Here is a 12,328-nt window from a genome sequence, read left to right as displayed (position 1 = left end):
TATCAGTATCGGTATCTGTATCGAAATGTTTAAAAAGATACTCAGCCCTATTTGGCATATCTGTGTATGAGCAAAGTTGGCAGTTAAATATATTAGAAATAAAACTGTGGGACATTTGTTTGGACGTGCTTTACACATGTCCGAACTGAAAACCTCTGAAAGACCTGATTAAAAAAACGTGCACACTACTGTTAATTGTGTCTGTGACAATAACAGAGGTTGTAATAGCAGCATTTTCAAGCTCTCTGATCCCTGTAAGCCTCATAACTGGAGGAGTATATTTAGAGCTTATCTAATGTAAAGCCTGACACCAGGGAATACCGCGGCCAAGTGCTCTCCAGGCTCTCAGCCACAGCAGCTGCTGCCCTCTCACCCCTCAACTAGGCTGCCTCAATCTATGGGCCAAAAATAAAGCCCAGTTAATTTATAGACATGAAACTCACTCCCCTGACACATACAGAACTAAATGCTACCATTATTTCTTATTGTATGAGGCATAAGTGAAAGCCACTTGAGACTAATGTGTTTCGCAACTCGCAGAAACAAAGCATTCGCAATGATAAGGAACGGGTCACGGCCAAGGTCAACATCTCATCAATGGAGCTATTCATTAAAATCACTGTCGGATAAGAGTTTATTGCTTCAAAATTATGACAGCCTAATTATAAATAAATAATAGGCTAGTTAACAACATAATAAAACATAAAATACTTTTAGATATAGATGTTCAGTTCACAGAAATATCTTATTTTGCTATTTTTTTCTATTTAATATACTTTTTGTATTCTGTTGGATATATGTTTTCATCTTTTGCTTCTGGTGCTTTCCAAACTGTTGCATAAAACTTGTGTAGTCTTAACATTCGGACCCAAAGACAGTCTGTACTACATGGACAAAAGTATTGGGACACCTGCTTGTTCATCACTTCTTCCTAAATCAAGGGTATTGAAATGAGCTTATTCTGGTTTTGTTGAAGTAACTGTCTCTAACGTCCAGAGGAGCACTGCTGTGAGGTCAGTGGTGGATGGAGCATCATTGTCCCAAAGAACACAGTTCCACTGCTAAACAGCTCAATGCTAGACCACACCTGGCATTAGGCCTGGTTCCAAAAGAATCACATTTACATTGTTATTCAACAGGGTCCTTTTCTGTCGGTCTATTGGTCATATTTTTCTACAGAAAGAAGAAAACCTTTGTGTATATTTTACACATTAGTGCCAGAAATGGGTGCGACATAGCAGCTAAAATAGCTAAATGAATTTTTTTAAATTGGAAGGCGTGTCTCCAAACATTGCAACAGTCATTTTAAAGCCCTCTTAGTCACTTTTTCTAAGTTGACAGATAAGAAGGTGGTTTAAAGTGTTTTTTTCTGCTGTAAAATCACATTTTACATTTAAGACAACTCAAGGGTTAAGCTTGAATTTGAGCTATTCTGAAAGTGATACCTTTCCTCTCCTCAGAACTGTATCGTCTCTATTCACTGCAATACTCCAGAACCGTACCTGTGGCATGCTGTATCAGTCTGACCTACTCAGGACACCGCAGGCATTACAAACCAGTCAAGTGAGTTCTAAAAAAAACAATAATATTTCTTGTAATGTCAAGAGAAGTTTTCCAAAAAGGAAGCAAGACCGGCAAAAAATCATTTTCTGAAACACTTAGATATTTAAGTGCACTTAAAAGACGAAAACAGTAATTTAAAGAAACCTAAAAATCTGATCTGCAGAAGAACAGTATATTTATACTTGTTTTTGCAGCACGTTGCTCTGCCAAACAATCTCATAATAGTTCAGTTGGTACACGGGACCCATCATTATGGGGTCATTTCACTGAATTCAGACTAGAACCTTATGTCTGACATTCTGTTGCTGCTGTGTGTTCCAATTTGCTTTCTATTGTCTGAGACTACATTAACCACGTAGCCAACATTCATTTCACTGCAAAACAAATTACCACAGTCTGTAAAGTGTTATCCAATCCTGTGTGTTTGGAGAGCCTCCACGTCTGTTCCCATGTGTCTTTCGATACACAAATAGTACATATTGTCCCTTTAGACTCTTTTGTTTAGAATTTAACTGTTTGTATAAAGACACTGCATTACTTTTTTTGGTGTTTCCAAATACTAAATGCTACTTACTAGAGCAGATCAATAAGATCTCAAATTTTCATTTTCATCTAATTTCTAAAGAGTAATTCTCTGAGTAATCACTGTACACTAAGTGGCGTTAACTATATCGTTGTGTTTTTTATTTAATAACAGTAGCAAGCTAGAATTTTTTTCTTGCTTGTGTGCCATATAGGTTGGTTTATGTGCTCAAGAATATCATCAATAAAGCACATAAATGTCCACAATGCTGGTGAAAATATCAGTATTAGCAAGGACAAGCTCAGCTTTGCAGAAAAAACTACAGTTATTACATGATTTCCTGTGTGCTGCATTTGTAATGTTCTCAGAAAACATAAATTTTCTCCTCTTTAAACACAATTGTAGAACGAGAAAAATAAGACGTTTTACTGGGACCACTGTGTTTTAAAAGACTTGGCTTGGTGTTTGAGTTCTCCTTCATTTTGCTTCAATGTCTGCCTCCAGACTGGATGGGCTGGAGTCACATGACTAAAAAAAAGGGAATGGTACATGAACACACATAGAGAGGAAAGTATTGCCAGAGTAACAAACACAAAATATTCAACATGGGCAACATTACAGTATTGAGACGTTCTCAATGTTGGTTTTAATTTATTTATGATTAACTGCCCAGCCATACTACCAACACTAGATTCTAGATAAGTATTTCGCAACCCTGGTCCTGGAGGCCCACTATCCTGCATTTTTCCCAGCTCCCAGCACCTGACCCAACTAATCAGCTCATTAACAGACCATTATTGAGTTGCAGGTGGTGTGTTCATGTGAGAAAAGCAGTAAAATATGCAGGGCAGTGGGGCTGCTCTGCATATTTTACTGCTCTAGAGGAACACTTTCTAAAAAAGAAGCATTAAACCTTTTAATGTGAACAGCATGAACGACACATACTGTAGATAAATCATTAAAAATACTGCCTAGTCAGATTCTGAGATTCTGATGAATTAAGGCATTCATGTCTGAATTGTAATAATCTAGCCTTCTGTTTTAGTGGGTGAACAGCTAGTGACAAAACAGCTTAACGCTCAAACCTAACATTGAACTGTCCGCAATTTACAGAACATATGGTTTCTTTATGGATTCAGATACAAATATATTTATCATTACACTGCCTTCTGAGTAAGACAGCGTGGACAGCAAATCATTGAGTCAGCATTTACTGCATTTCAGACACAGCCATAGACTCCACAAGACTTGAGTCAGTAGACTTGAGTTTTGTTACTTCTATTTTACAGTTAGCCTATTAGAATTACAATATTTTTAAGCTATATTGTCACAGAGTGATATTAGTGATATAAAGATAATACGGGATGAGTCAAAAGTCTAAGGACATCCTTTAATTTCAGAAATTACACATGGCGGTTCCAAACATAGCCTAAAAGATAGACCTCCTCACACAATACTTGCTGGGGTATTCATATATGTAATTTTTCCTTTCCGTTCGTTTCCCTTTCGTTTCTTAAATAAAAGTGTGTCCTGCAACTGTTAACTCACTGTTAAACTATGCAGTTTAACAGACTACACCCATTTGAAAGACAATGAACTTATATTAAGAAATAATATTGTGAAGGTGCCAGTATTGATGCATACATTGGTCATTGCTGACTGTCTAAAATATTGGTGATGTTTTTTCATATGTAAAAAAAAACCCATTTAATTAAACACAATGGAAAATTTTGAGATCAGCAAAAATGATTGAGGTCATTTCTTGTGACACTATGATGAGTCGATAATGTGATTATTGTGACAAGTTTGTTTCACAATGAATATTGTATTGCACTTACATACTAAATTGGCATTTCAGATATCATTTAATCTTTGATCAACGTAAATATCAAAGTTTATCCATTAGAAATGTGGGTCATGATTATTTTAAGGTTTGACTATCAGGAAATCTATTTTTTTAATGTACAAGGGTGTGTCGCAAAATAGATGCCGAACATATCTTCTATCTTTGAACATATCTTCTTCTAAGACCTGGACATATAAGCAGCTTCCTGGTGCTTTTGTGCAGACAATGAGCAAACAATAGCTGTAACAAATTTAAAAACTTTTTTCTGGAATGATAATTATGATATTTTATAGTATTATAGTGTTTAATACTACTAATAATATCTACACACTCACCACAAACACCTGCAGTCTAAAACACTATACAATCTGAAAGCAATAAGAATCACTACCGAAATGCCACCTTCACTAAAGTCTTTTCAAACATGACAAGCCCTAAGACTGGCAGCTGTGGCCAATCGCTCTTCTTGAAGCACTTTGCTAATGATTTAAATGACATTAAGTGAGAAATGGCATTAATCTGAAAGCAACAGGATTTTGATTCCGGTGCCAACGGGGTGGCTGAACAAAAAGGCTTTTGTCAGTGACTTTAGTGTGACACAAGAAAGAGAAGCCATTGTGCTTTTGAAAGGATCCTTATGGGTCATGTCCTGGTCCTGTAATGGATCCAAACTTTTCAGCTACAGGGTGTACACTCCCAGAACATAACTGTGTCACAGACTACCATGTGTTTTTGTTGTTGTTGTTAAGTTACAGATGCCAAAGAGGTTTCCATAGATACATGTGTTTATGTTGTTTAGAGATGTGCATATAATTACGTAATTGTATTAAAGAACCAAACATAACACGTCATAGTGAGGTGTTTTTTTTTTATTACAAGAAAATACATGCCTCCATCCCTGAAAAATAAAGATTTCCATTTAAATGCTGGAGACAGAAAATCACGAGAGCCAAAATGTTCTCAGTTCTCACTTTTTTTGTACGTCGGTTTTGTTTCAGGCACTTGGAATTACAATAAACATTCCCTTCTTAACAAAAATAAAATGTTTTTGGTCCTTTAAACAACGGCAAGAGACAAACAGAGGTTGATTGAAACCACAGTCAGGCAAAAAGGAAAACATACATAACTAAACTTGCTGCCTCAAAAATGCAGCCTTTTCCTTTTAAAATCCCAGTCTTTTTACGTTTACGTTTTAGCCTGGTACATGGTAACAGACAAGAAAAAATGCTGCGAATCCAAGCCATAATAATTGCTACATTTGAAGACCAAATGTCCCACATCCAGTCGGCAAAGATTTCAGAGAAAATGCAATAGAAATATGCATTAGAATTGGCTCATTTCAGACATACAGCAGTAAATGATTAGTCCACCTCAGAGTCACTTTGTTTTTCAGAGTCATTCAGTTTTCCATTGCTTTATTCTCATCTTTTATTGTGTTGAGAGCAAAACAGCAGAGAAACAACTTTTCACTGTGCTTGCATTTAAATTATCACTCATTCGGAACACAAAGGTTATTTCTCTTGTGTGCTGGATTTGTGGGTCAGTTGCAAGGCAGCCAAGTCTGGTTATAGTTATTGCAGGTGTGAATCAGCGGCTGCACGTGAGCTATGTAGTAGTTGTTGAAGTTAATATCCCGTACATAAGGGGCGGGCTGGTAGTAGCACGTGACGTTGGTAACAGTGGGGATGACATTCTGTTCGGCCAGCACCCGCAGCGCCAGCGTGGAGATGAGATTTAACGTCTGCCGCCTTTCGTGTCCCATCAGACACACCGTGCTCTCGTTGACCACGTGGTAGAGTCTTACTAGACAGTCATAGCGCTTGTGCTCCATGCCAGCAAAGTGGTTCTGCAGGTAGGACTCCAGCTTCCTCTGCTGCTCCCCGATGTCCGGAAAGTCAATGAAAAACCTGGAGCACATGTAGCGCTGGAGCGATTTCATCTCAGCCTCTGACCTCGGCTGGAAACCTCGCACCAGCAGGTGACAGTACTTCAAGAGGCCACCGCCCCGGATCTCCTCAGGGTTGCGAGTAGAGATAATTTTGTCCCTCAGGTGGCTGTGAGCTTCCTCGAAGTCCCCGTAAACGCTCTCCCCCACCACAGTGGGGTGGAAGCTCTCGGACATCGGCGTTTCTGAACAGCGGTCGAAAAGCAACAGTGAGTCCAAGCCTATCTGAAAAGAGTCCACGCTGAACTCAAACTGCCGCCTCAGAGAGTCCACGAACTTTAGTTCCACATTCTTGCCGGTGTTGTTGGAGAGGGAGATGAGGCTCCAGCGGTCGGTGTCGTTGCAAACCTTCACCAGCTTCTGCACGTAGGCCTCCTTCAGGGTAAGTGCTGTGATGCGCTCCTTGCTGACCCCTTCAGGAAGGAAGTCGAGGAGACTGTCCAGAACCACGTCCTTAACCAAGCGAAAGGCCTGGTCATCAGACAGCGACACTCCGAAGATCAAGTCCAAGTCCTTGTAGCCGAGCCCTGTGTCCTGGTGCAGAACATGGCTGGCTGCAGATCCGTTCAACCTCACGTCCCTCACGGTGACTCCTTGCTGCTCCAGACGTTCTCGCACAACCTAGACAAAAAGAAAAAATATATATATTTAATATTTAATTCAGCAGTCCCTTCGATTTTTTTTCTTTTACATAGAAAGCAATGGTATTTCTGAGTTGGGAGGGGAGAAAATATTCTAGTTAATGGTATCAGTATTAGGGCTGCAACTAATGGTTATTTTTTCTATTAGTCGATTAGTCAACAATTAATTCTTTAATGTCCTCCATCTCTAAAAATGATAGAAACAGCTAAACATGAGATTTAAAAGGCATTTAAATGTCTATATATTGTTTTACATGGAAAGTACTGATATTTAGTGATTAAATATGTAATCTGTTATGTTTGGGCACTTTTGGAGACACAGACTAAGTTGAGTGTAACCTGTGTGAGTGAACCATTTCCAATTTACCCATCTCCCATTACTCTTCTGTCCCCAACACTTTGTGTAATGCAGTATTGTTATGAATTAATTATAAGTCGACAATGAAATATATTGATTCTAAAATCAGAGTGGTCTGTTTTGTAGGTTTATTTGATGCACTGTAATTGCTCTGTACATTTAAATATCATTTCATAAGTGAACAAAATGCATAATATACTCAAAAACAACCAATGTTACTTTACACAGAAATTTATTAACATAACATACTCACTTTAGGATTAAAATAATTAACGAACATGTAAAACACACCTTAGTTCTTATTAGTTTTGATATATGAACAGAACCTTACTATGAATTCACTATGTTCATTTTTATAAAAAGAATCCTTGAAATTGTTTTCTTAAACACACCATCGCTGTTACACTAAAACCTCATATCTCCAATACTTCATATCTTTAACTTTAAACGAGAAAATAAAAAACTTTTTTAAGATGCTATTTCCAGTATATGGAATAACAACTTCCCGATTCTACTACCAGGCTTCTTATAAACCTTTCCCTGGACAAATAACCACATTTACATTAAACAATCGTGAGCATTGTTCTGTTTGCCTTTAAAAAGATATGCTGTTGCCATTGATATGCTGTTTAATATACCAGTTAAAATAAATCAATCAATATAGCAAAAGCAGCCTAAATAAGACTAAATAAGGTTAAAATGCTGTGATATACTGGTTTAGAGAGTCAAGGGTTAATGTGATCTTTCTCTGTCTATGATCAATAGGAATTAAAATCATCCCAGGCAGCCTGAATTGCTGTCCTTACACACTGAGGACACTCAGAGCCAGTAGGAAGAAAATTAGAGGGTAGCAGCACATTGCTGTGGTGCTAGTGCCATGATTGATGCTGCGCACTCAAATGCAGCGTTAGCTGTTTGACAGGCTGACTAAATGCAAGTAGACTGAAGCTATGGTGGAATAAAACGAGCAGACAGAATGTCTGTCTGAGACACAACTGCAACAGCTAGTCAACAAACATGCCATAACTTCCATTGCCTATTCTATTCTATTTATAAAGGATTACATATGAAAATTAACAAATTCATTAGATAAGCAAAATGAAGTGTGTAAGGGAAGCCCTGTTTGGACAGAAATGCTTAAACTCAGCTTACTCAGCACGTTCTGTTCATGGCTTGACCTGGTTTTGATCTGATAAACTACTTTAAGATTGTAGGCCCAAAATGTATCTTGCAGTGTAACACCAAAACAAGGCCATTTATTTCCTGAGAGTGGCATTATTTAAACACTTTAATGATGTATGAGCTTAGGTTATATCAGCCCACGTAACCCGTCTCATCCTCGGCCCTGTCAGATTAGCATCAACCACATGAAAAACAAACACCAACTCCAGCCAATCAGATCATTAGTATGCTATTTATATATATCAGGTCAGGTCGTGACTGTGGAATAAATGTAAAGGTGAAGAGAAGAGAATGGGCACCACACATCAACTTCATCCTTAGTCTCAGAACTATAGTTTAGCAATGTGGCAATACTTTATCGAGAGAGATTTCACTTTCATTTTAGCCTACAGCAATGTTTTCTCTGGAAAGAGTGCAATGCCTGTTTCTTTCTTTATGTACTATGTTCTCACAGTTTGCTCTTCAGTAAGGTATGTAATTCAGTACATCATCAAACTTACTAGGGCTGTATGCTGGCAATATGATATGCATCATGATACATGGGTTTCAATACAATATATTGCGATATATTGCAATATTGCAATCAGTGCAATTTAATGTTACTTGTTTAAATTAAAATTTAGGAAACTATAATTGTAAAACATATCATAAGCATAAAAGATTACTTTTTTATCCAATCAGAACAGTGCTATTTAGAACACAGCACAAAATTAACTTGAAAATTAGTAATTAAATATCAAATTGGGGGATTTGGGGAACATAATATTACAATAGTTCAATACATATTTAGATTTTCTTACAGCTCTAATAGTTACATTTGTAAATATATAATTTCTTTCCTAAAGCAGTATTCACATGTTTTTTAATAGCTGTAAAATGTTATATAACACTGTCTATAGTTATGTTAAAAGTCTTTTAAAGTGGATTAATGGGAAACAATGGTGGTACTATAGAGTAACTTACTGACTCTGTAAAGAAAATGGTGCTAATAAGATCCATCAGGGGTTGTGATGTTTGCTAGCAATGAAATAATGGTTTAACTGTGGTGAAACAGGAAACAAATATTTTGTTAGTGGAGGATATTCTGCTTTTGCTTGTATGTAACCTTCCATCTTTAATTAATTTTATTTTAAAGTACATTCAGTTCCAGAACCTGTTGCATTATTTTTGTAAAATAATATTTCAAGTGTCAGAAAATACATTTATAATTATTTCATAAACCTTTCTGTGAGATATATTTGTTTAAAGGCACAGAATTCTTTAGATATCTGTGCATGCAGTACAACCACAGTTCTTTAAGCAGTGATTTAAAAACTCTGCAATACTGTCCTTTAACACTTTAGCAGAGACAGGATCTCCAAGGAGGAAGGAGGAAACTACAGAATCTGTCAAGTGGGCACTTCCATGTTCACAGACGTCATATCTTATTTAAATACCATGTCATTTAAAGTAATATTTACTCTATATGATTTTAAAGATTAGATGTTTGCCTTTGTTAAAGGTACAGCTGTCTGAACTTGCAGATGTAAAACAGACCAACAGAAAATGAAACACATGGCTGATCATTCCTGAGCCTGGTTTATTAAGGACTTAATAAAGCATTAAAAGTTTATATAAAAAAAAAAACATATTAGTCAGCTGCTTCTGTTGGTGGTCTCCAACATATTACATAACAGCACTAACCTCAGAGGGCAATCGCTTCTGATGAGCACTATAATATCAGTATCTTCATTTAGAGTCAATTCTATTAATAGTGCTCAAATGAAAGGAATTGGGGAAATGTCAGATGAAGGGACCGACAATTCAGTGTTGAGCTTGTAGCTTTTAGGGATGGAACAAAAACTGAGCACTGTGTGGAAAGAAAAAAAAAGAGTCACTGAGTTTCGTTTTCTAGGCTGAGAAGGAGCCAAAAGAGAGCTGGTAATCAGGTGATCCTCAGTGCGTGAAACTATTTGGATCCATTTTGGAGGTAATTTGCTCATACACGTGATATGGGGGCCTTCACTAGATGAAATCCAGCTCACCATGATAAAGTTACCAGGGGCTTAAGATTCTGGTTAGAAGGGGACTTCATGGACTCGTGCCAGAGCTGAAGGCCCAGAGGCCAAGAACAGTGTGAGCCTGCCTGAGTCATTTACATAGCACTTAAATTAGCTAAGCATAGCACATTCTCTGTCCTCTGACTAAAGGGGCAAAGGCTAAACATGTTTGGCTTATCTTAGACCTTCTACAAGAAACTTGAACAGACAAACTGAATCACTGATTTCTGACTGTGCAATGACTGTGCAAAATGGATACAGCCTAGCTTCAGTGATCAGACACATTTATAATGATTTGCTTTACTGGCAGTATTTAAAGTGAGTTTAGAGTATATAGTTTTTGAGTATATAGTACTATATAAGTACTGTAGTCCATGAAAATGGGTTATATACCATTATTTGTCTCACAATGATAGGAAAACTCTTTTGAAGTTTAGAGTATATAGTTTTTGAGTATATAGTACTATATAAGTACTGTAGTCCATGAAAATGGGTTATATACCATTATTTGTCTCACAATGATAGGAAAACTCTTTTGAAGCTATATAGAGCCATTCATAAAGACTCTATTCAGAACCATCTGCAATGTGTTAATTTCCACTTAAACCAGGCAAAGTAACCATTTACGCATCCAAATAGTGGGTTAAGAAGTCATGGCTGCAAACAGAACTCTTGTACCAGACAGTCAAATCTAAGGTCTCTAAGTTATGAGTGCCTGTGCATATAGCATAATAGCAGTTTTAGAATAGATGTGCTAGGAAAAAAGAAGCTTAAACTTTATAAAGGTTCTTGACATCTCAAGTAGAGGAAAAGTTTTTTAGAGAAGCAAAGGTGGATATGAATGTGCTATAAATAGTGCTCACTGCCGTGAGTAATATTCAACTCTAAACCTGATAATTTGACAGTTTAACCAAGTAAATAACTATGTACATGTTCAAAAGGTTAGCTTTATAAAAAAATGAATAATAACACAAACCCTAGTCCTTCAAGAGCCCTTTTATGAGTATGCATTAATTCAGTGAAATATTTAATTACAATCGGTTACATCCCAAGTTAATTGGAAGAGAAGTTTCTTCATGGAACCAAAGATGGTTCTTTTATGTCAGGACAGGAATCGAGGGTAGGAGTGCACCACTATTTAGCTCTAATCTTAACCTAATCTAAAAAAAGGACAATTTGACAAGTAAAACATATACAGGTGTCCAAATGGTTGCCTTTACTAAATAAACAATTTAAGAACCCTTTTAAAGTAGGCTATAATTTAAAAAGTCATAGTTAAAATCAATGTAAAAAATATACACCAACTCACCAAAATATACACCATTCACTCTAAACAGTTTTAGTGTATTCAGTTTTTTTTTGTATCACAGGTTCTTTGGGGAAAATGGTTCTTTAGAGAACCAAAGACTGTTCTTTTATGGCAGACTAGAAACTGAGGGTTTCTATCTTGAGGGTTTCAATTTACCTCTAAACCTGACAACTTGAGCATTTAAACAAATAAATAACTAGATGAGCATCCAAATGGCTGCGTTTACTAAATAATCCATTTCAGAACCATTTCAGTAGACTACAGTTTAAAGAAAGTCATATCTGATTTAAATCAATTTGAATGTAAATTTACTTTTATAAATTTCAAATGGGACCAAAAAAGAGGAACTGGTTAAACTAGCATAGGCATCTCCATCCATCTAGAATATTCAGACTGACTGGCTACTGGTTCTTAGATTTACCTGCACGATTTGTCGAGGCTGCACAGAAAGCGTAGGGAAATTTCCTCGTCCGTGAATGGGAACCGGCTCTCCAATAATAGAGTCCAAACGCTGCACCTGCTCCCAGGATAAGACACACAACCTCCGGCTCTGCTCCGAGACATCACCCGGGGACATGGCGAAGGAACAAAGAGACAAGAAGGAAGAGGAGGACCAGAATCGACCTGATGCTGCTGCTGCGAAACTGCTGCCTTTTATCCTCAACTAAACTCTTGATTAACAGCTGCACTGGAGCTCCTGACCAACAGCCTAAACCAGACACTATTCAGCCGCCTCTGTTTCTCTGTGTCTCTCTAAACTCGGGTCTGTCTATAGAGTAATAATATACAGACTGATCTGAAGCTGCTAATGTCTTCTACACACACTCTGAACTCCAGCAGTCTGATCCTCAGCCTCTCACTCTCATTCACAACTTTTCCACAGTGGCTCTCTGCGCCACAGCAGCGTTGTTATACCCGCCTC

At 37.3% G+C, this 12,328-nt stretch overlaps 1 protein-coding gene across 1 annotated transcript; it reads right to left on the bottom strand.

Moving 5' to 3' along the window:
• Nucleotides 1-4,783: 4,783 nt before the first annotated feature.
• tent5ba (terminal nucleotidyltransferase 5ba) lies at nucleotides 4,784-12,302 on the bottom strand. The gene is made up of 2 exons (XM_007251781.4): nucleotides 11,828-12,302; nucleotides 4,784-6,498 (listed from the first exon to the last, which is right to left on the bottom strand). The coding sequence occupies exons 1-2, from the start codon at nucleotides 11,981-11,983 to the stop codon at nucleotides 5,473-5,475; spliced, it is 1,182 nt and encodes a 393-aa protein (XP_007251843.1). The 5' UTR covers nucleotides 11,984-12,302; the 3' UTR covers nucleotides 4,784-5,472.
• Between the last annotated feature and the right edge of the window lie 26 nt (nucleotides 12,303-12,328).

This window comes from Astyanax mexicanus, chromosome 6 (assembly GCF_023375975.1).
Source record: "Astyanax mexicanus isolate ESR-SI-001 chromosome 6, AstMex3_surface, whole genome shotgun sequence".
Lineage (NCBI taxonomy): Eukaryota > Metazoa > Chordata > Actinopteri > Characiformes > Acestrorhamphidae > Astyanax > Astyanax mexicanus.
Note: the sequence above shows the minus strand (reverse complement) of the source record. Positions and strands in the feature narration are given on the sequence as shown.

Excerpts from the sequence above, each read along its gene's own strand:
- tent5ba (XM_007251781.4), bottom strand. The coding sequence starts at position 11,983 with ATGTCCCCGGGTGATGTCTCGGAGCAGAGCCGGAGGTTGTGTGTCTTA. Across the intron at positions 6,499-11,827 it reads AGCCTCGACAAATCGTGCAG|GTTGTGCGAGAACGTCTGGA; the intron begins GTAAATCTAAGA and ends CTTTTTGTCTAG.